The sequence below is a fragment of the Sciurus carolinensis genome, chromosome 8 (assembly GCF_902686445.1).
Source record: "Sciurus carolinensis chromosome 8, mSciCar1.2, whole genome shotgun sequence".
Taxonomy (NCBI): Eukaryota; Metazoa; Chordata; class Mammalia; order Rodentia; family Sciuridae; genus Sciurus; species Sciurus carolinensis.
Window position 1 is genome coordinate 87,268,869 of NC_062220.1, and position 23,899 is coordinate 87,292,767.

Consider the following 23,899-nt stretch of genomic DNA (forward strand, 5'->3'; position numbering starts at 1 on the left):
GCTATGACTTTCACAAACACAAACCAAAACTGTGCTACAAGGGAAACCAATGTCTACCAAAGAACTCTAAGTAAAAATGTTTAACCAAAACCAGAAACATATTGCTGCAGAACACAACCCAGGGAACTAACTGGGGGCTCCCTTTCCTTCAAAACTCACCAGCGAACACACCAAATATGAGTGGAGTCACACAAAGCCTGAGGGATCTGAGGGATACGTGTTCTGCTGTCCCATTTTAGAGATGAAGAAAATGAGGCCCAGAGAGATTATATAACTTAACGGAAGGAGCAAAGCCAGGCCTCCCAGTGAAGCAAGCTGGGTGACTCCAGAAACACCCAGTCAGGGACTACAGGGGCACAGCTGTCTCTCACAGGCTTTACACTCATCAGCACAACCTGGCTGGCACTCGGGGCTCTTCTTCCCTCCTTATTCAACCTGTCTTCACTGGCTCTGCTTCTTCATCCACAGAACCTGCTAGTTGGACCAGCCCACTTCTAAGTTTCCTTCCATATTTTAAGTGAGAGGATGCTCAACCTGTTGAAGGCTGTTTGCCATGATGAGAACACTCAGGAGAGAGTTTCTGCATGGTCCTGCTTCCCCCCACCCCTCAAAGAACAGAAAGTTACTGATAATGATCCAGATGCTCCTAAATACAGGTGCTCCTCCACTGATGCTGGGCCATCTCCAAAAAACCCACCATAAACTGAAAATATTGTTAAGTGGAAAATGCACTTAATCCACCTAATGCACTGGATCTCACAACTGCAAGGCTCACTACAGTCTCAGTTGTGTCCCCTGGTGAACGCGTGACTGACAGGCAGTTGTAGCTTGCTACCATTGCCCACCTTCGAGGGAGAGGATCCTCCTGCATATTACTGGTCTGGAAAAAATCCAAAATCAAAATTCGAAGTACAGTTTCTACGCTTTCACACCATCACAAAATCAAAAAATTGTAAGTCAAACCACAGTAAACTGGGGACTGTCTACATTTTTAGGATTAAGGCTCATCTATTTGGAATTTGGTATACAAGAAATACTTTAATCACAAAAATTTTGTATTAAAAATAGTTAAACTTGGCTGGGTGTAGTGGCATACACCTGTAACCCAGTGGCCTGGGAGGCTGAGGCAGGGAGGATCTTGAGTTCAAGCCACCCTCAGCAACGGCAAGGCACTAAGCAACTCAGTGAGACCCTGTCTCTAAATAAAATACAAGATAGGGCTGGTGATGTGGCTCAGTGGTAGAGTGCCCCCGAGTTCAATCCCTGGTACCCTCCCCACCAAAAGTTAAACTTTCATGAAGGACAAAGGAAAAATGTAAAGTAACAACTATAAGTTGCTGTTCTGTCCATGATACCATCTATACTTCATATATCTGCGCTGCTGTCAGCAGCTGTCTTCAAGGGTAACCCTGCCTCCCACCATTTACATGTGTTTTCCTTAAAGCAACACGGCCTATCCTAATATCTCTACATAAACATTGTGACTGGGTGGAGAGGCATGATGATTTACACAATGCTTTAAACTCATCAGTACTGCCAACATTTAAAGATAAGATTTCACAGAAAAATATTAATTCTTAGCTTGTCTCTCTCAACAATAAGAGTGCTGGTCAAAAAGGCCTACTCTCCAAGATGGCAGCAATGCTTTTTAAAAAGGGGGGCAAGGGCTCTTCAGTTTGCCAGCGTCAGTTAAACAGAGCTTGGCCACTGTGGACATATATCATGCCCTGGAGGTATTTTGGTTTGAGATCCTGAGGCCACAGGCTCCCCAGTTTGGACATGAGAGACAGTATATCTTCAGACTTAGGTATATATTAAATAAATGCCTGCCTCCAGTAAAACTAAAATCTCGGACCCTGAACCCCAAAAAGGCACTCCCCTTTCAAAGTCAGATTCCTTTAGTGAACGCCATAGTTCCTGAAAACTGATGAGATTCAACCCTGGCACAATGTATTAGCATCAACTTCAAGTGTTAAAAACAGACACTTAGTCCAGACCACTCCACTCCAGGCCAATTACACTCGAAGTCTTGGGTGAAGCCTGGTTGTTCCTGTTTCCCAGTTTCCCCCAAGTGATTCTGAATGCAATCTGTGTTGAAACCACTGGCATAAACTCTACTGACATATAGGATGTGACCTGCAAATCACTAAGTCTGACTTCCACAGGCCACCGATGAGAATCACTGTGCCTACTTTGTAATAAACATCAGGTAAGCCCTCAAGATGCCATCATCTTCCCAGGGACTGACAAAACATGATTCCTCTATTCTAACATCTGGAAGGAAATGCATGCACAACATCTCTTGACCAAAATTCTTGTTTGATGTTTGCATATCTTAACAGCAAATATTTTGGTGTGGGTCCCTGAAAGTGCTAAAGTGAAGCCAACATATAAAAAGGAATTTCCCATTCAGGCAGAATATTGAGACACATTAGTTGAAATCACACATCATCAACCATTGGACTGAGTTGGTGCCAAACACCAGATGTCTAGTGTCACAAAAGATCCTACTAAAGATACACTTGGCATGTCTCTAAAATCTAAACTATCTACAGGTTACATGTGGGCTGCAAAACACCTATGTGACTAGGATGAGACTTAGTCCCAGTGCACCAGCCCGTCAGGTTCCTAAACACAGTGAGGTGAGCTTGAGGAGGTAAAGCGGGAGAACGCTCATCTGAACTGCCGAGGCAAAGGCTTCCTGTACTATGTGCTTATGACACTGAAACTTCAGACACCCCATTTTTCTTCATGTGATGTTTAATTCCTGAAGCAGCATCAGCATAATTCATGCTCACTCAAGCTTATTACCACAGTGCTCAGTTGACTACATTGTACAAATCTATAAAATTCCTGGTTTTGCCATTATCTATATCCATCTGCCAAACAGGGAGAACTAGGAGACTAAATTAGCAGTCAAGACACTTCCTGAATGAGTTAGATCAGGACAAGGTGCTTCTGTTTTAAGCCCAGATGTTTAAATCATACTGATGAACCAGCTATTTAAGGTCTGGTGATAGAGTGAGCTGACTCAAAGTGTGCCCTCCACTAGGATGCCACCAGGGAAGCATTTGGCAGGGAAGGCTCTGAACACAGGGCCGGAGCACCCAGGGTTTTCGGTTCTAACTCACAATGTTGACAGCTGGGTCCCAATATATCCCATTGATCCAAACTAATTTTTTAAATGCAGGGCATGAACATAATGACATGATTTTAATTTTGAAGAGCTAAAGGAAAAGAGAAGTTTGTGTGTGCAGATAGGGTTAAGGTACTAGGTTTGTCAAGAGACCCAACTCCCCAAATAAATATCAGTGAGGGTGAGAAAACTAGTTAGGACTTTTAGACAATCAGTGATTATAACCATTTTAGAACTGACACGTCATTGTTTTCATTGTTCTTACTGTGATAATTGTATGCTCATGGGTTCCCCAGCCTACTTAGGGTTTTCTTCCTTGAAACATTCTGAAGCATTTCTATTCCTACCAGAAAGCACCATCAAAATATTTCCCTGACTAGTCAAACAATTCCTATTCAGATAGGAACCACAGGAAGGCCAGTCTTTCTATAAGTAGACATTTAGGTGTGGAAGAGCCTTCTATTAAAATGCAAAAATCAGTCAGGCACAGTGGTATGCACCTGGAGACCCTCCCAGCTACTAGGGAGGCTGAAGTAGGATTGCTTAACTCCAGGGGGCCAGCCTGGAAACTGAGAGACATCCAGAAGCAAACACTTTGATCTTGTAAAACATTACAACTTAGGTTATAAAGCACAAATACTCAGTTTGGGAGGTGGCAGGAACACCTGATGGTCTCTCCCTTAGCATTTTTACTGGCTATACCTTGGGGGCTTATTATTTGGTTCATGTCCTGGTGTCCTCTTGTATCAAATAGAACTAATACTGCACAGTGCACGTTAAAAACAACTCACCAGTAGGAGCTTAATAAATAATATTTATTGTTATATCTTACACAAATATGACTGTCAGTGCTGCCCACATTTGAAAAGATGAGAGTAGATGGGATCAGGATTTCAAAATCTGGTTCTGTGTAATTCAGCCCAAGCTTCTGCCACCCTGCCTCCTGCCTCCTTTACATCAGATGCCCTGGCAAGGAAGAGGAAGAGGACATGCTCCTGTCCTGGCATCGTGGAGACTGTTAGGGCCCAGCAGGTTCCAGGCAAGTGAACACTGTAGGTAAGGCAAGAAAATAATTCAACTGAGCTTCATGACATCCTCAACCTGGAAAAGGACAAAGTTCTCTTCCCAAGTGTAAATATAAAAAAGATTGATTTCCTTTTTAAATCTTCATTTTTTATAAAACGTATTTTTCAAAATTCCTTAATATAAACTCTCCCAGACTAAGATAACGTGTATTTCTGTGTATGCCACAAACATCCCGATCCATAAATACCTCTCATGTATGCACATGTCCCAGGGATTAGGTGCAGAGATGCTTTCCACAGCCCAAAGTTAGCTTTGTAACTTATTCTTTTCAGTCCAAAGGTATTGCTCAGTTTTTTTTACTTCCATTCCATTTCTGAAACACTTCTGGAGGAAGAGGACAGGATGATGACAGACACTGTCCTCCAGGAAGGAACTGAGTTTCTGGGGGAGGGTCACAGCACATAGGTGGTGCCTACACAGTATAGGGCACACCCACTCAGTAGCCACAGGCATGCATCACAGAACGAAAGGAGGACTGATTATAATAATGAAATTCTTGAGATGGAAGAGAGTTTATGTCCTGAAGGAAAATATTTGTTTTATGGTCATACCAAGATAAACATTCTAGCTCATATTTCACTAAGTAAATCATTATCACTAGTATGGTAGCATATTTTACTACAAATTGGAAGACAGTCTTTTTACAATGGGGTAATGTCTACTTCATAGCCATGCTGAGAAGGTAAATTAAATACTGCATAAAATTGTTGAGCACATTATCCAGCATTAAGGATTCCCAACTAGGAATTCAGGAATGGACATAAGTTCTATAGGGTCTGCAGCTTTAGATCCTCTCCATGAGGAAAAAAAAAAAAAAGGAATGTTATAAATAAAAAATGCTTATGAAAGAGATTATTTATTTAGATTAAAAAAGCACAACAAAACACAAAGTTTTATAAACTGGCATTAGCCAAACATCACAAAGATAAAATCCAGAAAAAGAACCCATACATGTATTAATTAAGTGCCCCCCACACACTGCTATAAATACCTCTTTGGAGCTGTACACTCTGAAGACATCTCAATGGAAATGATTTATACTAATATTCACTTTCTATAGGGTGAAAGGATAAATTAGTCTTCCCTCAAGCACAGATAATCAAATTTTATTTTTAATTATTGATAATTTAGAAACAGAGCTCTTTCTTTGTAATACCATATATATTTTAATAATTGTCAAATTCATATACACTTTTATCAGTTTTTTTTTTCACAGAAGAGTAAAAAATTCAAGGTGTTTCAAGTTTTCTTATGCATCAACTAACTTTAAGCATTCTTTGTATTAATGACAATAGTTGGTTTGTTATTATTTTTGATGTTATCAATATATATTCAAGGCAAATGAGGTAAAAAACTTTCATAGAACTACCATTTTAAAATAGTGTACATTTGCATTACTGAATATATTCCTAACATAAGACAGCTTATACTGACTACATTTAGGTAAGAATTGAATCCTCCACAAGAATTTTATACATTCACAGACAAGCTTCCAGTTCCATATATTTCGAGCCAGATTCCCCAGGGCAGATGTTATAGTCCACGTTCATGCTGCAATGCTACTTCTGAGCTGTGCCTTTGTGTAAGGATCCCAAGTGGGCTGGCATAATGGGTGGTATTCCTGAGAAGCGATTCCTACCCTAGGATGGCTAGGAATAATGCAACTAGACGCAGAGATGAACTATGTCCATCATTCCACCAAATTCAAACTAAATATGTCCCCAATTCAACTTCCCCTTAACTGTCTCTCAAAATACTCTCAACTCCAATGTCATCGAACCCACAGTAAAATGTGACAGAAGGGAAGTCAGAGAGGAGAAAGACAATGTTAAGAGATTGCTGTTAAAATCATTCTTTTCAAATTTTACAAGTTATAACCCTGTGAATGAATTGCTACATACACAGTTAGGACTCCTCCAGAGACTTGGAAAGTACTGGGTAGGCCCTAGCAATACATTTTAAAATGGCAAAAAAATGTTTGGTACTAGGGAGGGGATCTGGGCTTCACAATAAATTTGTCTCTGCAGTCCTGTTTTGAATCATCATTTATCTTGTACATTCATGTCTGGTCTCTCCAAATAAATTTCAACTCCTTGGAGATAAGAAGCACCGTATAGAAGAAACACTCAGAAATATGTATGGTAGTTCTCACTATCCATGATCAAGAGAGAGGAAGAGGGGCAAGAGGAAGGGGAACATAAATCTGTGCCTACACACCCATATATACAAACATAAATATATATATGCACACACACATACATATGTATACATATATATACACACACACACACACATAGATACTACACACATATGCATATATATGTGATATACAAACACATACATCACTTACATATGTATTATATCTTGAATGCAGTAGTCTCTCCTTATTTGGAGTTTTGCTTTCCATGGTTTCAATTACTTAGGAAATTTCAGTCTAAAAATAGTAAGTGGACAATTCCAATAATAAGCAATTCATAAGTTTAAATTACATGCATTTTACTGCATTCTGAATAGTATGATAAAATCTTGCACAGTCCTGCCTGGGGTGTGAATCATCCTTGTGTCCAGTTTATCAATGCAGTATACACTACCCACCTATTAGTCCCTTAGTATCCAGCTCAACTGTCTAAGTATCACACTGCTTATTTGACTTAACCCATAAGTCAAGTTTTCAATTCTGCAAATATATATGTATTCAAATATTATTTCATAATTACTATAAGTGATATATTTGTTGTTCAATTTAAGTTTTGTAATTGCTCCACATTTGGGTGGACAGAACAAAATGGGTTAATAATGACCCCCAAAGTACAAGAGTAGTGATAGTGGCAATTCAGACCATACATGCTTTCTTTAAGTGAAAAGGTAAAAAATTCACAAATTTTTAAGAAAAGAAAAAAAATCACATGCTGGGACTGATAAGAAGTTGAGAAGAAGGAAAAAGAAATTCATGCTAGTTTTGCTGTTGTACCTCAGCCTACAAGAGTTAACAGCCACAGTGCATGTTAAAGAAAAAAGGCATTAAACTTGTAGGTGGAGGATATAAACCAAAAATAGTTCCAAATGATGGTGATATATAGGAAAAACCATAGCAGATAGATGAAAGGATGGATAGATACAAAGAAAGAGTGTGTGTTTGGTACTATCCATGGTTTTAGGCATCCACTGGGGATCCCACAGAGAGAGGGACTACTGTCTATGCCATTACATGCATATGTAAATACATTATACATATATTACCTATGTATGTATTATATACTATAAATAGTATTCTCCCCATTGGCCCTCTCCTTATAAATGATATACATAGTACCCAAAAAAAAAGTGAATATTTCAGTATTCATAATCTGGTTTCAAGACTTCATCCCGTCAAGGAGGTCCATCACAGAAAAAAGTCTCTATGGTACCTGGCAGACAATGAACTATGCTTCCTTTACGAGGCCAGTGGGTGAGCCAGGCAAGGGAAACTAGCCATCAGGAGACTGTCAATGTTCTTTGGAGCTGCACAGAAAGTCTACAGTTAGTGACCCACGAAGAGTCCCTTTGACTCCTGGGAGTTAATGGAAAGACTTCATCCTTAAAGTGAACGTCCATTAATCTGGTCCCAGCTTGCAGCTAGTCTTTAAAAAAAAAAAAAACATGGTGAAGACTACTGCAGCATTCCAGTACTTATTGTATGAGGAAAACATAATTGTATTTAAACTGATTCAGTATATGAAATGAAAGACATGTAAAAAAATATAACAAATTTCTGACATTCTTAGTTTCTGATTTTCAGATTCCATATAAACAACATTTTAACCAGGCCAATATGGAACTCATCTATTAACTATTAGATTATCATGAAACAAAATATATGTGTGCAATCCAGCAAATATTGTTCGGTACTCAGAATGTGTCTGTACTGTCAAAATATGAAGGCAGGGGCAAGGAGAGGATGACAGAGAAACGGAAGGCATGGAACAGAACCTAGAAAAAGGAACACTCCAAACAGATTCAGTGGCATTGTCTTCTGTCTCTCAGTCCTCAGTCTACAAGGCCTTTGGCTTCCAAATAGTCCTAGGAAAGCCCCTCACATCATGTGTCACCAGCCTGCTCCAGCCTCAAGGCTTCTTCATTGTCATCAACATGGAAGAATCGAGATCTCTGAAAACAACTGTCAATCTGCATTGCCAGACTGTCTAGGGAAGAGATGGCCACGAAATATGTGAATTCTAAAGAAAACTATTTTCTAAAGAATATGGAGGCATCTGTCCACCCAGGAGCTGCAAGCACAGTTTTAGGATCTATACGCTTCAGTTACATGTCAGAAAAACCATACACTAAAGGAAAACAATCACAAGTTCATGAAACTTGTGAGACAGAATGTTTGAAAGGGTTGTTTCATAAAGGGTGAGCTGACTGTTCACAGCAGAGAAACTACTAAAGACCTTTTGGAGATGGCAGTGAAATTTTAGACCCAGGGATCCTGTACACTGTTTACGGTTGTGGGTGCCTATGTGCACCCACATGCATTTCAAACCTCCCCTGGCTCTGAACCTGGGCCCTTCTTGGGAAGAAGGGAGGGAGCAATGGGGGAGGGGGATCCTGCTGCCAAGCCACAGGGTACAGGCCGAGAGCAGGCAGGCAACAACAAGCCTTTCATTCATTCATTTATTCATTCAGTCATTCCTTCTCCCCACAGGAAAGGTCCTCAGGGAATGTACTCACAGGCAAAGGCATAGTGTCTCTTTCTAGTCCTGGGGTTTTTCAAATAAATTCAGGCCACAAGGAAAGGCCATGATGGAAGCCGCTGGCCTTGACACCACTTTCCAAGTCCACAGTGGGGAAGGCCTCTGCCAGTGTCTAAAGTGCCTCTGGCCACACTGTCTGGACCTGGCTGCTCCACAGATGTTCCTACTAACTCCCTCACCTCTTTTAAGGTTTGATTCCAATATCAGCTTCTCACAAGGCCTATCCTGACCAACCTATTTAAAATTCCAACATTTCTCTCTCCCAATCCATCTTACCTTGCTCTAACTTTCTTCTTTTCTGGATCACTATCTTCCCACTTAATTTATCATCATTTCAAATATTTACTGTCTCTTTCCCTCCACTGGAATGTGAGATCTCCAAAGAACTGGGATGTTAATTTCCTTCACCAAAATAACAAGTGCACAGAACTGTACCTAGCAGTAAGTATTCAGCATAGATTATTACATAAATTCAAAATGCAGAATTACTTTACAAATGGACCAAAAGATCAAATCAAATAAGAATGATTCCATAGTTGCCTTATGAGATCAAAAGTCAAATGATTTCATAGCACTGAGATTCAGGCATTTCATTTCTGGGGCAAGATCTTCAGTGCTAAATTTAGTTCTACTGGTGTTTCTAAGATTCCTGGTTCCCAGTTTAACCTCACCTATCTAGGATATTCATGCTAAGAGTGTTTCTACAAACTCAAGTATCTACTTTCAATGAGAAGCAAACAATCACTGATAGTTTTTCCTGTCTCCAGGAAACAGCACCAGGGTTATGAATGAATTGATGGCAATGCTGGTGGAGAAGTACTTCACAGTTGCAGGGCTGTGGGATTTCTAGGCAACTTAAGTGGGGTGGTGGGGAGGGTTTCAGTTGGGATACTTCGGTTGCTTATTGAGACAGTTGCTCCAGTTCTGAAACAGCAGTGAGCTATAAGGGGGAAAAAATAGGATCATGGGTACAGCACTCTTCCAAGAAGAAGAAAAATAGCTAAAACAAAGATGGTCTCCAAGCCCTAAATCCGTGTTCTTTATGGTAAGAGGAAAATAGTTAAAAACAACGTGCTAGGATGTAGCTTGGGCACTAGGGTTCATGTGTTGCATGTGTAAGGGCCTGAGTACAATCCCCAGAACCACGAAAACAAGCAAAGGAAAAGCCTTCAAGAATTATGTGTATATGCATAAGATTGCAACGACCACTACTCACAACTTAATATGTGTAATTAATTTGGATTAAACATGATAGTTATAATGAAAATTATAGGTCTTGAAAAGTATCTGTTAAGCAAGACATATGCCATAGTACCCATAAACCTTCATTTCATGACTGCTTAAGGGTTTCGACTAGTGGCTAAATGGATATAATCCAGAAAATCCTGAAGATAAAACTGCTACCTAAGCGTATCTCCATCACTTTCATCTAAATAATAAGATCTTTGAATAAAAGCAGAATAACATACATCTCTTAGTAGTCTTTTAATGAATCTTTTTAACATAGCCACTGGGTGACAAAGACATGAAATCAGTAAATCAATTATTAAAAATAACTATTTCAAAAAAGGTGTAGATGGAATCACAAACAATGCCATATAAAAACAAGTGACTATACCTTTCACTGAATACTTTATCTGATATTTATTCACTCACCTCTTTATCAAAAGCATATTTATAAGTATATTTATACGATGCTATCTACTAATCAGGATGTTTTTATTCTTCATGAGATTAATTCCCACTACTTTCTGTATATGGGGCTGCCTTTGAGAGCAATGGCCTTCTCAGCAGAAGTACACAACAATTTAAGTGACTCTCTTCAATTTGGGAATTTCAAGTGTTTGTTAATTTTAACATTTTCTGTTCATAAAGTTTGTTGGTTCAAACTATTTCCAAAGTATGGTATTTGTCAGCCCTGCCAAACAATTTGCCTAAGTCATAGCCATTGTTATAAACATAATTTTCCAATATTTTCATCATTAAAAGAAAAACACTAGCCCTTTGGGAGCAGCATTATGTAAAAGTTGAGTTTTAGGAAATTTATGAATCTCTAACCATCTTAAACAAGGTTTGCACAATATTGAGACAATTTCTGCAACCCAAAAAAATCTTTTAAGTTTTACCACAATTAAGTGTTAAAATATTTAATTACAAACTAAATCCTCAAGAGGGATAATTGCTTTAACACACTTTAATAATTTATATTTTCTTTTAATCAGTCCAAGTAGGCAGGCAAAACTGGGTAAAATTATTACTCAGCTTACATAAATTCTGCTTTATCATGATATAACTGTAAATGAGAATGGGTGGGGCCTGCGATGACAGTTCACAGGTCAGGAGACATTATTTATTTATATTACTTACACATATTTATATAATTAAAATTTTTATTATTTATATTATTGTTTTCCATTTACTATTTGGAGTAAGAGAAGGTATGTGAACTAACAAAATTTCTACTGAAGCTTTGTATCATGGGAGTTTTAACTTTATTTTAAATCAATCATCAGGAAAAACCCGATTTTTATTCTCAAGCACTTTCACTTGGGACTAACCAATCATGATATGAATCAGCAAATTTGTTACTCCATTCAACTGCTTTTAAGACTCCCCAAACTGGAGTCTAGTTCTTCAATGAAGACTTTATTAAAAGATATGGAAGAAGCTGTGGCATGGATGTTTTGGAACTTCGAAAGTTTCAAAACCTGAACAATTACTCATCAGAATTACCTTTCCATTTTGTGGACATTTTTCATGATTATGTTCCATTTTGGATGGCCCATTAAATCCTATTCCAAACAAGTATTCAACGCTTATTAAGCACCCACTGTGTGCAAACAGCATTATATGAAGCAAAGGAGCATAAGGCTCTGTCTCGTTTATTCATGCATAAATACACAGCAGTCTTGATTTATTCTCTCAACTTTGTAAAAACGTGAGCTGCATCCACATGGCTGAATCCATGGCATTCATTTGGGCTTCCTGAGGCAATTTACAGGTCCTCTGGATTACAGAGCCCCCCTGAGGCATCACGCGCCCCCTTCACCTTCCTGCCCACATAGGATAACTTGCGGGCGCTGGACACACCTTCCGCAGGTGGCTAGATCGCCTGAGCCAGAAGAACCCGACCCATCTCCCTCCGTAGGGGCCCGGGATAGAAATGTGGAAATATGTGCAAGGACTTCTGCGAATTAGAGGACTTGTTGAAAGGTCCCTGGGTCCTGGGTGTTAAGGAAAACCCGCCGCCCCACAGGGCATCCCTGTCCCTGCTTCGCCTGCGTTCCCGGCGTCCGGACGCTGCGCAGGCCGCCGCCGATCCCTGGGCGCAGTCGGCGCACCTCGGGCCTAGCACCATTTGAAATGCAAATGGCAGAGCCAAGGAGCATTTAAATGCCCGGTTGCGGGCCCCGGGGACTGCTCTACAGCCGACGCAGCCGCAAGGGCCTCCGGGGCGACCCGGCCCCTGGGTGTTGGGCGCGGCCCGCGGGCGCACCCGGAACCTCAGCCCGCAGCGCCCCGGCGTCCGCGCCAGGCCGGTGCAAGAACAGGCGCCCAGGGCCCCGGGGTCCGCGCTTCCCGGGCCCGCTCAGTCGCCACTCGGGGAGAGGGCGAGCGCCTGGTCCTCCGCCTGCCAGTGGCCGCCGGCCCTGGCCCCCTCCCGACGCACCACACCTAGCAACCGGCGCTGACAGGACGCAGTGGCGGCGGCGGTGGGAGGAGGAAGCGGAATGGCTGCCGCGGTGGAGCCACCCCCACACCCCCCCCCGCCCGCTCCCACCTCCCAGCGGCTGCAGCCGCCGCCGAGCCCTGACAGCTCGAGCCGGGGCGGAAGCGGCAGGCGGCGTGCAGCGCCCGCCCCCCAGCGCCCCCGGCGCCCCGGGCGGCTCGGACCACCCGGGCCAACTAACTCCGCGCCCCTGCCCAGCGCCCGCCGCCTGCCTGCCCGCCGCGCCCTGCGCCCCCTTCCCCGGCGCCCGGCCCCGCCGCCGCATCCCCGCCGCCCCGCCGCGGCGCACCCCCACTCCCACCACTTCGAAGCCCGCGTGCACGCCCCTCGGAGTCCCCCGGCCCGCCCGCTGCACCTCGGGGCGCCCGCCCCCTCCCCCACCACTGCCTGCTCCCCGCCCCCCTCCCCCGCACCTCGCGCCTCCGCATCCCGCCACCCCCAGCCCCGGGGCTCGCACACACCCTCCCCGCCCCGCCGCCGCTTCCCTCACTCCCTGCCTCCCGGCCACCCCTGGCCATTCTGGGGCTTGTCGCCTGGGCAAGAGTTTCCGCGCGCCCTGCACCCCCGCCCACCCCCGGGCCATTTACCGATGTGGTTGTCCTCGATGTGCTCGATGAGGTCTGCCAGGGTCGGGAAGTGGAGTCCGCAGCCCCCGAATCGGCAGGTATTGGAGAAGAAGGAGGCGGCGGCGATGCCTGTCATGGTGCTACATCGAGAGCCCCCCTGGTGTCGGCTCTGCGAGCGCCGGGCGGGCGGAGGGAGGGAGGGAGGCCGGGTGGGGTGAGGAGAGGAGGGGCTGGGGGAGGGGGGAGAGGCGGGGTGAGGGGAGAGGAGAGGACGGGACGGAGGGAGAGGGGGCGAGAGAGATGGAAGGAGAGCGAGGAGCCACCGGGAGGCAGAGGGGAGGCGGTGGCGGCGGCGGCGTCGGGAGCGGCGCGGGGAGGGTGGGGGTGGGGGAGGCCGCCGCAGCTGGGAGGAGGGACCAGGGCGCGCGGCTACAGCTGTGCGGTCCCAACCTTCCGCTCCCGGACCGAGGCCTCACCTGGCAGCGCCTGCCACCAACTTTATCTCCCTAGGCCTGCCCTTCACAGTCTGTCATACATGCAATCTGTTTGGAGTCTCCACAGTTATGTATATTACATGCTTAATAGATCCATACCTATTAACCACACATACTTCCCAGCCATGAGCATTCAGGGAGTTACCAGGCCCCTCTCATGGATATTTGTTTGCACTTGACCACCTGTCTGGGCGTGACACTGACATTCACAGAGGAACCAGGAAAGGTAATTGTGTGCACCTTATTCTTTAAACCTTCTCAAAAAAAAAAAAAAAAAAAATCCATATTCTCTAGAGGTTTGTACTAACTAATTGATTTTAATGAAGCTTCCCCCTAGGCCAGAAGAAATTCTTAGCTTTATTTAAATTTCAAAATAGAGTGCTTGGTTGTCAAGTGCATTTGCCTGTGTTTTACATATGTACCACGTTTGTTCTATTCCTTGCTCCTTTTGGGAAAACAAAATCTAAAATAATTTCTTTACTCCAAATTATAGCACTCCTCAGCACCCACTACCTGTCTCAGGTCTGGTGACTAAACCATCTCTGTGTTTCTGCCCCCGTAGAAAGGACAGTGTATTGGTTAAGACTAGAAGTGGAAATAGAGGCAAGGGATACATTTATTCCTCAGTGAAAAGTGAAGGTTTCACTTTTGTAATCAATCAAGGTTATACCATCCCACGAGCATTTAAACCATAACATTGACCAGTTAAGCCCTTTAAGTTGAATTTTGCAGTTTCCCTAAGAAGCCAGCATTTTGCTAAGAATCCATTACCTTGTCCCCACCCCAAACCACCTCCAGTTGCAGTAACATTTTTACCCATACAGTGTGTTTCACCAGTAGCACTTTTCCAGGTGCCTAAGGAACATTGCACATTATCAGCAATTTATTATCCAAAAGTGCATTTTTATTAATATATGCATCCCAAATTTAGCATTTTCCCTTAGGACAAATTTCATCTGTCTTCTGGTGCAGATACATACAGAAGTAGTATTCCCCCTTCCATAAACTGTATGCAACTGTAGTCTTATTGCTAATAATAGAATTGTTAAGGCCTTTCATGTAAGTATAAGTAAAGGCACATGTACTATTTCTGTCACTGCAAAAAGTTTTACAATCTGACTGTAACAGCAATTGAGACTGAGTACCCTCACCCATGGCATTTTTCTCTGCCCCATCACCACTATCTTCTAGCTCACAAGGTGATGCACTTGCTAAGATGAGAGCTGGATTGGGTGGGGCTGGGGCAGTGTGCTGTTCAAGTTCATTTTGGTGCCAAGAATGGTTTCCTGGGCTCAAGTGAGAGTGGGGGCAGGGCCCTGGGTGGGCCCTGATAATGAGCCAGGGACCCTGTTGGCAGGAGATTGGGGCCAAGGCCAGACAAGGGTGTAAAGAACAGGAGTTAGAATTCTAGATCTTGAATTAGAATTTTGGCAGCTGTATAGTACATTCAGCTGCCCAGTCTGGGAAGGCCTTCAGCTGAGAGCAGGCAGAATATCTGGCAGACACACACTACACTGAGTGGCATGGAATGCAATGCAAAGACGTTAGCCAAAAAAAAAAAAAAAAAAAAAAAAAACAGTGCCAAAGCAGCCTCCCCTAGAGATGAGTGCTAGGCCCCCTCCCCACTCTGCAGCATCTGGGGAGCACCCAGACTTTTGAAGAAGTGGCAACTCTGCCCTCTGGAAGAAAAAAAACCTGTCCATATGACATCTTTATCTCCAGAAAGAGTATGGAGAAGCACACAGGTAGTTCAGTCAAGGGAACTCAGAAATGGGAAGTGCTGGAAATGTGAAAGATGAAAGGAAGGAGCCTGGGTTTCACAAATGCCTAGCTCTCCACTACCTCTGATCTCCAGTACTTCCTATCACAGGGTTTTATTCCTAAAATGAAAATTGAGTAAGCCAAGTTGAACAAATTCACTTAACAAAGTGAATCAAGATTTTGATTTTTAAGACCTGAAATTATTTCTTGACATTGGGAAATTGTATTTTGTAAAGAATCAGTTTATTTTTCCTGAAATAATCAATGCTACTACTTCTTCATATATGACTAAAGCTTTGCTTATATGGCATTTTGCTATTATTATTATTAATTATTACTACTACTACTACTGTAATCTGCACACTATAAGTATTTGGGGTCCTTTTATGAGATATGTGATCCTAATCTTTTAAATCTGGAAGACACTCTTGCTGTCAGGGTCCCTGATTTTTATATGTGGGAAAACTGAGGCCAGAGGCAGCAACAAGTTCTTCCCAGGTGCACGTAATTTTCTCTCTGTGTTCACAGTTCAGTCAGTAAGACTTTACTAGACGGAAAAAAGGACAAAAATAGAGTAACCACAGGCAAATTTTGAAAAAATTGGTTTATAATGACATGCTTACCTTTGTGTACTTATATTTTAAAATGTTTGTTTCAAGGGTGTCCCTCTAGATAAAGTCAACGTCTAGGCTATAAAAATATGTAAAACAAATACTTCAACTTATTACTTCCAAAACAAGGTGACGACTGATGTACCTGTGTGCTTGGAAAAACATGTCTTATTTGGGGATTAAAAATATCTCAAAGGAAAGGGCAGTGAGAGAACTGAGGAGTCATAGAGATATGATAGTAGCCATGGAGTAGAAGCATTTGCTGAGTTTAAGACCCTTTTCCTTGGAAATCTTACCCCTCCCTGGAGAATTATGCCTCCTATTGTATGGGCCCAGACAAAGTATGGATGTCTAGTGGTCCCATAAAATCGTACTTAGCATTATAGGTGATTTGGAGTTCAGGGTCATTCTCCCCAAATCCAGCATGTCCAGTGCCTGCCCTCAGTATGGGGTAGCTCCTAGGAGATACTCATCTGGTGGTCTAATGAAGCCACCAGAAGATTATGCTTTATGTACCTGTCTATCCTTCACATACAGGATTTCATGAATTTCAGGATACACTGCACTTGGCGGCTGTGGTTGCGGCTCAGTGGTAGAGCACTTGCCTAGCACGTGTGGGTTTGATCTTAGCACCACATAAAAAATAAATAAATATGAGGCTGGGGACCTAGCATGCACAAGGCCCTGGGTTCAATCAGCAGCACCACCAAAAAATAAGTAAATAAGTAAAATGAAGGTATTGTGTCCATACATAACTAAAATTATTTTTTAATAAAACCCTGTGCGCTCTCTGCATTCTGTGTGATCATCTGTTAGTGCTACTAGAGGATCTATAAGACCATTGGATTCTATTTTGAGTCTAACTCTCTGCACTGCCTTTGACTGTAGATTTCTGTGATTTTGAAGGTTTTTCCCAAGTCTTAAGGTCTTTTCAGGTTTACTAGCTATAAACATTCTTCTAAGTGGTTTGGGTCATCCCTTTTACTACCGCCATCATATAGAATGAGCAGATTGTGAGCCCAGTCCTTCTCCAGCTCTCAAAGTCTGTGACCACCTCTAACAATGTATGACTCCCCATTGAAGACTGAGCCTACCAATTCCACTGATAGCAACCTTTGCCTCAAGGATGTTTTCTTTAGACCCCACCTTATTCCAAAGAGGACAATGTCTATTTCAGATTCTCCTGTTTAATATTCTTGCAATCAAACCTTCAAATTTTTTGATTTTATTCTGGTTCAGAAATGAATCGGCTTCGCCTGTACTTTGGTGATGAATTCTCTATTTTTCCCCAGTCTTATTTTGCCTAGGATTAGTGGTTGACTTTAGAATGAGTCATGGAAGTTCTTTTGTGGGTCATCACAAGTGAACAGAGCTCATGGGCATTATCCATTAGCTTCCTACATGTTTGCTGCTGCCTTCCTGAACACACACAAACACACAAATGATTGCATTCTTTTGTAGCTTCTTGCAGGACTTCTTCAGAATTAAATTAGTAAACTACCCAGCCAATGACCACAGTTCTAACTGAATATTCTGGGTACAGTCCTCTGTTGTCATCTGACCCACTGCCACCCAGATGATAGCTCCAAATCTGATTGGAACCACTGCCTGTCAGGCCAGCTCAGCCTGAAGTTTAAAATAAGGTTCATAAGAGCAGCCAAGCAACTGCTATTTCATTCATTCCTTTAACATATCTTAGTTGAACCTCTAGTCACAATTCCTATTGCACAATACAGCAGACTTTATTAATATAGGCAATCACAGGAATTGTGGGCCCAGGATTTATGCAGCAGTTCTCATCCACTGTGCAAGACACAGGGCTACAATTTGGATAAGACATGTACACTGAAATGGAGTCAGTCAGGCACCAATCCTATGAAAGTCTGTACAACCTTTTTGCCCAAAGAGTGTCCACAGGTGCTACTGGTGGTTACCCAGCAATGTATAAAGGACTTCTGTTCTTCCAAAGACTGCTACCACCTTTTGTGTCTTGGCTTTTTGTGGTTTCACCAGCTCCCATTATTGCAATCCATTTCCTCCAAGACTCAGACAGCTGTCAATGTAGAAGGCACTAGAACATCAAAATGGACACACCATGATCTCATCTGCCCAACTTGAATCCCTTAGGGGTAACTTTGATTTTTCAGAATAAGCTTCTTACTCTTCAGTAGCCTTCAAAATCTGGTTTATGCAGAAACCTCCAAGTGTTAGTGGAGAAACCTCCCAGCCTGTAGTTCCCCCACCTGTTGACAGCTCAAGATGAACTGAATAATTTTAGTTTTCAAAGTATACACACACTTGCTCATGCACAGACCACTTTGCCATTGCCTGTGCTGTATAGCCTATTAGGAACATTCTTCTTCCCTTGCCCTTTCCTTCCACCAAACTCATTTCAGCAACTCAGCCCATCACCTCCTCCAGGAGCCCTTCCTTATATCCTGCCTCCTCTTCCTTCCCTGCTGCTCATCTATGTCCCAGCCAATTTCCCTCTTCCTTAGATTTTGACTGTGGGCTTACTGGTTTTTCTTCTCCTCTAGACCAGTACTTCCTAAACCTTTTTGATCAAGAATTCCATCAGTAAGAAAATTTGAACTTTTGTCACATGAATATTTATATTTTAATTTATAAATTATATACAGATGTCCCATTTCATATATAGTATATATTTGAATATATAATATATTTGAAAAGTAGTATATATTTGAAAACATATATATATTTGTATATATATATATATATTTTTTTTTTTTAATGGTTGACTTTTGTTAAACAGACATTGAAGGTCTAATATTTTTGTCTGATGTCTCAGAATGCTGTCTGCCCAAATCCTTGGGCAAATGCCTTCTTCCTCAGAGGATGCTGCACCTGACCATTCTTCCTTGAGAAAAGAGATTATCTTTCATTGTCCCTGCACATGGTACTCAATAAAAGCTATACGGGGGTATAGCTCAGCATTGTGATAAGACTGTGTGCTGAGATTTGAGTTTTCAATGCTCAAGCAATTTCTAACAATTTGTTACTGTTCTTTTCTTACGTAGCATCAATGAAAGATAGTCTTCAGTCATCTCAGCTTGGATAGATTACAACTGTTATTCCTTCCCATGATTGCAGCCCTGTCTTTGATGAAACCCCTTTTAAGGTCTAGTATCGTGTCACTGTGCTGGGCTCCTAACAGTCACGTTTTAAGCATTTGTCTCATTCGTTTTGATGGTGCTGATTTCCTAGTCTCTGCTGATGCAGAAGAAGCTGTCCAACTGGACAGAGAGTGGCAGAGGGGCATTCAGCCATGATGAGAGATCTGACACTTAGCTTCCCTTTTGTAGACCAACTAGGATAGCTTTCCCTTTCACAGACATTCAGGTTCACTATGATTATTTTAAATAACAATTGTCACCTTTCATTGAGTACCTACTACCATTCCAGGCCTTGGGCTAGATGCTTTCACATAGAGCAGTTTTTAAGCCCTGTGAAGTAGACAGATGTTATGCCCAAACTGTGGATGAGAAAAAACAGAACCCAGGGAAAGAAGGTAACTTGCTGAAGGTCTTAGAGCTAATGTGTGCTGGGACTGGGGTTTGAACTATGTCTGTCTGACTCCAGGGCCTGACTTTTAATATTTGACTTTTAATATTTATGCTTGAATTTGTGGATTGTAGAACATGTTCCTTCTCCCCACTTGAATCTAAGGGAGAGGTTGGCTCTTTGCACAGACTCATATAAATTACAAATACTAAAATGAAGGAGAAAATGCATTTTTACCAAATGCGCTTAGGTGAGGATAAAAAGTATCAGGATGGGGTGTCAATGATGGAGAGATTACAGGGCCTCCATCAGGAATGGAGACGCTTGTCTTATCTTTTTCCCTTTCTTTTTGCTTTGCTGTTGCCAAACTTATTTCCTGTTCTTAAATAGTGCTATAGTTTGGATCTTGAATGCTCCCCAAAAGTCCATGTGTTGAAGGCTTGGTCACCATCCAATGGTGCTATTAGGAGGAGGTAGAATTTTTAGGAGGTGGGGCCCAGTGAAAGGAAGTTAGGGTACTTGGGGTATGCCTGCCCTTGAAGGGGTCATTGGGTCCCTAGGCCTTTCCTCTTCATTTCATGCTTCCTGGGCACCATGAGGTGAGCAGCTTCCTCCACTGCATGCTTCCACCATGATGTGCTGTCTCACTACAATCCCACAAATAGGCTAACTGAACATGGACTGGAACCTCCAAAACTATGAGCCAGAATAAACCTTTCTAGGTGAATTATCTCAGGTATTTTGTTACAGTAATGAAAAACTGACTAGCACAAATACCTTATTTTAAAACTAAACTGTATCAGAAAGTAAGACTTTTAAAAGATACCCTCGCTTTGTTCTTCCCCCAATTCTTGACCTAACCTTCACTCTGTGCCTTCCTACTATTGGTCTTGGGTTGGAGTTGGGAACATAGGTATCACCTATCAGGGAGAACGGTGGTTCTTTTTGCTTCTGTCATCTCTTTGTCATTATCTCTAGTTCTGTAATAACTATAATCATGTTGCTTGTCAGTCAGTTGTTTGATATACTCATACTTTCTGTTACAGTTTTAGTTCCCAGAGTCCTAGAACAAACCATCTCACTGGGCACCATCTCAAAGGACTCTGCAGCTCAATCCCTTCTTTTCAGAGCTAGATCTAAGTGGAGGCTACTCTTGCCTTCCAGAAAGCAGATCCAGACTCCAGTCATTACACTAGGAATGAATTTTCTCCTTGTTTTTGAAACTAATAATTTGATCTTTTTAGGATTTTCATCCATTATGTGTTTGATTCTTCTCTCTATTGCCTTATATATTTAGTGACTTTTCTTATATTAGAGGTCTCAAACACAGAAGTCTTAAGTGCCAGGCAGAAGAGGTGGTGAGAGAAGAGGTGTGTGAGTGGTCAGGTATGTATTGTGTGAATGGCAGGAATCAGTGATGGACTAGAGAGAAGTCCTCTCTTAAAACATTGGAAGGCAAAGAAGTTGCACCTGCAGCCTACGTCTGGCCCATGTGCCCACCGGTTTGCAACCTGTCTAGCCTTCCATGCACAGTGCAAAATTAGATCATTCACATTGCACAATAGCCCAATTTATCATCACCATGAGACTAGGTGCAGATCTAATTCCTAGTGCAAACAATTCAAAGGAAACCCTTTGCCCCTTAAACAGATCTAAAGGACGATATCAGAAGGAAGAAATAGATAAGGACTATCTTCCAGGCGCGAACAGTTCTTGGTTCTCAGTACCTTTCCTTATTTCCCAGAGCAGATCAGAGTTATGAGAAAATTAATTTTCACCAAACTGAATATATTAGTATTCCAAAGTTATCTAAAATGAGTGCTATAAAGGATAATGTTTTATAATGTCTGGGCAGTCTCCAGCTACACTTTTATCAAGAATACCCTTCAGGGCTGGGGATATAGCTCAGTTGGTAAAGTGCCTGCCTTGCAAGCACAAGACCCTGGGTTCAATCCCCAGCACTGCAAAAAACAAAACAAACAAACAAACAAACAAAAAAAAAAACAGAAAACCCTTCAGTTGGTAGGTTTGGACTTTTCAGTATTTAAGTATTTTCAATTCTGGATCTGTAGTTCAAAGTCACATTACCTTGAAGGTAAAAATGTGCATAATATCTTAAATTATAGTTAATCTTGGGGTCATAGACAACTGATGAGTCCTGTTTCCTTCTCTTTTTCTTCCAGCTTCCTCATTCTCTTCCCACTTCCCCTATCCCTGGCAACCCACCCCCTCCTACCTTGCCCTCTCCTCCCACCTCTTAGGATGCCTTTTCAGGATTGATTATTGAATGAAGCTTGAACATAGAAAGTGAACATAGAAAGTACCATATTTGAGAAAGTTGCGCCAGAGAAGAGAATTTGAGAAAGAAGCAGTTAGGAAAAAGGAAATTGGGAAAGAACCAAAAGAAAAGGACAGAAGCAAAGGCTGAGAAGATCTTTCCCATCTTTTCTCCCCTGTACACCAAAGTCCTGCCACAGAAGAATCCTCTTTGCACACAGTGCTCAGTGTCTCCTCCCTATTAACCATAATCAAATTTGCATCTAATCTTTCTTATCCTATACCCTGGTCCAAAAGACCCATCAGAGGAAAAGGATTCTACAAAAGTTCAACATCAGAAAGACCTATATCCTAATGCATAAGAGCTAGGTCCTAATGCCAGCTCTATTGCTTACAAGCCATTGACCTTAGGTAAGTCAATCTCTCTGAGATTTCCTTATCTGCAAACTGGATGTAATGGTACAGCTCCTACCCAACTCTCAGAGATGAAATAAGATGCTTGTAAAAGCACTGCTAGTCAAAGATGAGGCACTATCATTTTATCTCTGCATCCAGTGCTATAAATGCTATGATCTGTGGTCATTGTTTTTAACTACTTTTTCTTAGATTTCTTGGAGAATGGGGTGGATGTTACAGTGAGAGAGAACTTTAATTTTTAGGAGGAAAGTTGGCATTTAAATATCCAACCATTGCTATTTATAAGATATTATGAGGATGTGAAATCACTTCGGAGCATTCCTTCTTTGTTCCGAGATGAGCCATTTGAGTGGATCCGTCTTGGTTATGAAGACTGAGTAAACACCCATTATCCTAGACACTAGGGAAAGTGCACAGGATTTGCTTGTGTGTTTGTTTGTTTGTGTCTCTAGAGCTTAGGTCTTCAGCACTGCAAGCAGATGGAATCTTGCTGCCACAATGATTGATTCAGGAGGTGGGCCCCCCACCAGAAGTTTCAGTTTGAGGTAAGCTCAGAGCTTTTGTTCAGTGGTTATCTGGGTAGAGGACTGCTCTCTTCTCATTTGAACAAGGAAGCACATAGCCCAGTTGATGCTGACAGACATCTCTAGACTATGAGGATATCTGTCCAATGACAAAGCTGACTTGGCAAAGTGCAGAGTGGAGAGATGTCAGAAACACTGAAGTGGAGCGCTGATAGAACCCACCATGAGCCAATGACTCACTTCATTGTCTAAGCCAGTTTGTGTTGGTCTTTATAGTAGTAGACATTGCTGGTGAAGTCATCTTAAACGGTACAGACTTGGCTTCTGGAGAAGCAGTGGAAGTTTTATGTAGTATTCAGGGAGCTTATTGAGAGGAAGCTGCCTAAGTCTCCTGACCTTTCCCACTGTGGTTCATAGCTGATGGAAAGGACTCTGCAGGCGGGAGTGTCTATAAGGCTTACATCGCCACAGGAGAAGAAAGGCTGATTGGGCCCTGGTGTGGGGGTGGGGATGAGCTGGTCATTAAGTTGATGAACACGGGTATGTCTGTGAAGGTGCTCGTGTTCAGTTTTAGTAGATGCTGCCAAACCATTCTCTCAAGTGAGTGTACCAAGTTACAGGCCTGAGAGTTCCTGGAGTCTTGTGTTTTACTTTACCCAAGGGCTGATAGCAAGGGGTTTTGGTTTTAACAGAGTGTAGCAGTTCACAAACAGTAATGAAAAAGTTGCTGCTAGAATAAGACACCAAAAAAGGTAATACACACACACACACACACACACACTCTCTCTCTCTCTCTCTTTCTCTCTCTCTCTCTCTCTCTCTCTGTCTCACAAGAATAAGAATTTAGTTTGCATTTTGTTATGGTTTGGATGTGACGTGTCCCCCAAAAGCTCTTATTAATGTAGGAATATTCAAAGGTAAAATGATTACATTGTAACAGCTGTAGTTTAAATGGCCTGACTGATAACTGCAGGCAGGTGGGGCATGCCTGGAGGAGGAGGGTCACTGGCGGTGTGCCCTGGAAGGGTGCTTCTTCCCTTGG

General features: G+C 42.3%; 1 protein-coding gene and 1 long non-coding RNA gene across 2 annotated transcripts in view; one reads left to right on the forward strand and one right to left on the reverse strand.

Annotated features, from left to right (window-relative positions):
• Jazf1 (JAZF zinc finger 1) overlaps positions 1-13,544 on the reverse strand; it is a 331,859-nt gene extending 318,315 nt beyond the window's left edge. The window contains exon 1 of the mRNA XM_047560968.1: positions 13,273-13,544. Coding sequence (XP_047416924.1) covers positions 13,273-13,387 — 115 coding nt within the window. The 5' untranslated portion in view covers positions 13,388-13,544. The remainder of the gene's footprint in view (positions 1-13,272) is intronic.
• The window catches only part of LOC124990706 (uncharacterized), a 36,267-nt gene continuing 25,125 nt past the window's right edge, over positions 12,758-23,899 (forward strand). Inside the window, exons 1-3 of the long non-coding RNA XR_007109792.1 lie at positions 12,758-13,349; positions 21,823-22,327; positions 22,786-22,878. This is a non-coding gene — a long non-coding RNA (uncharacterized LOC124990706). The remainder of the gene's footprint in view (positions 13,350-21,822; positions 22,328-22,785; positions 22,879-23,899) is intronic.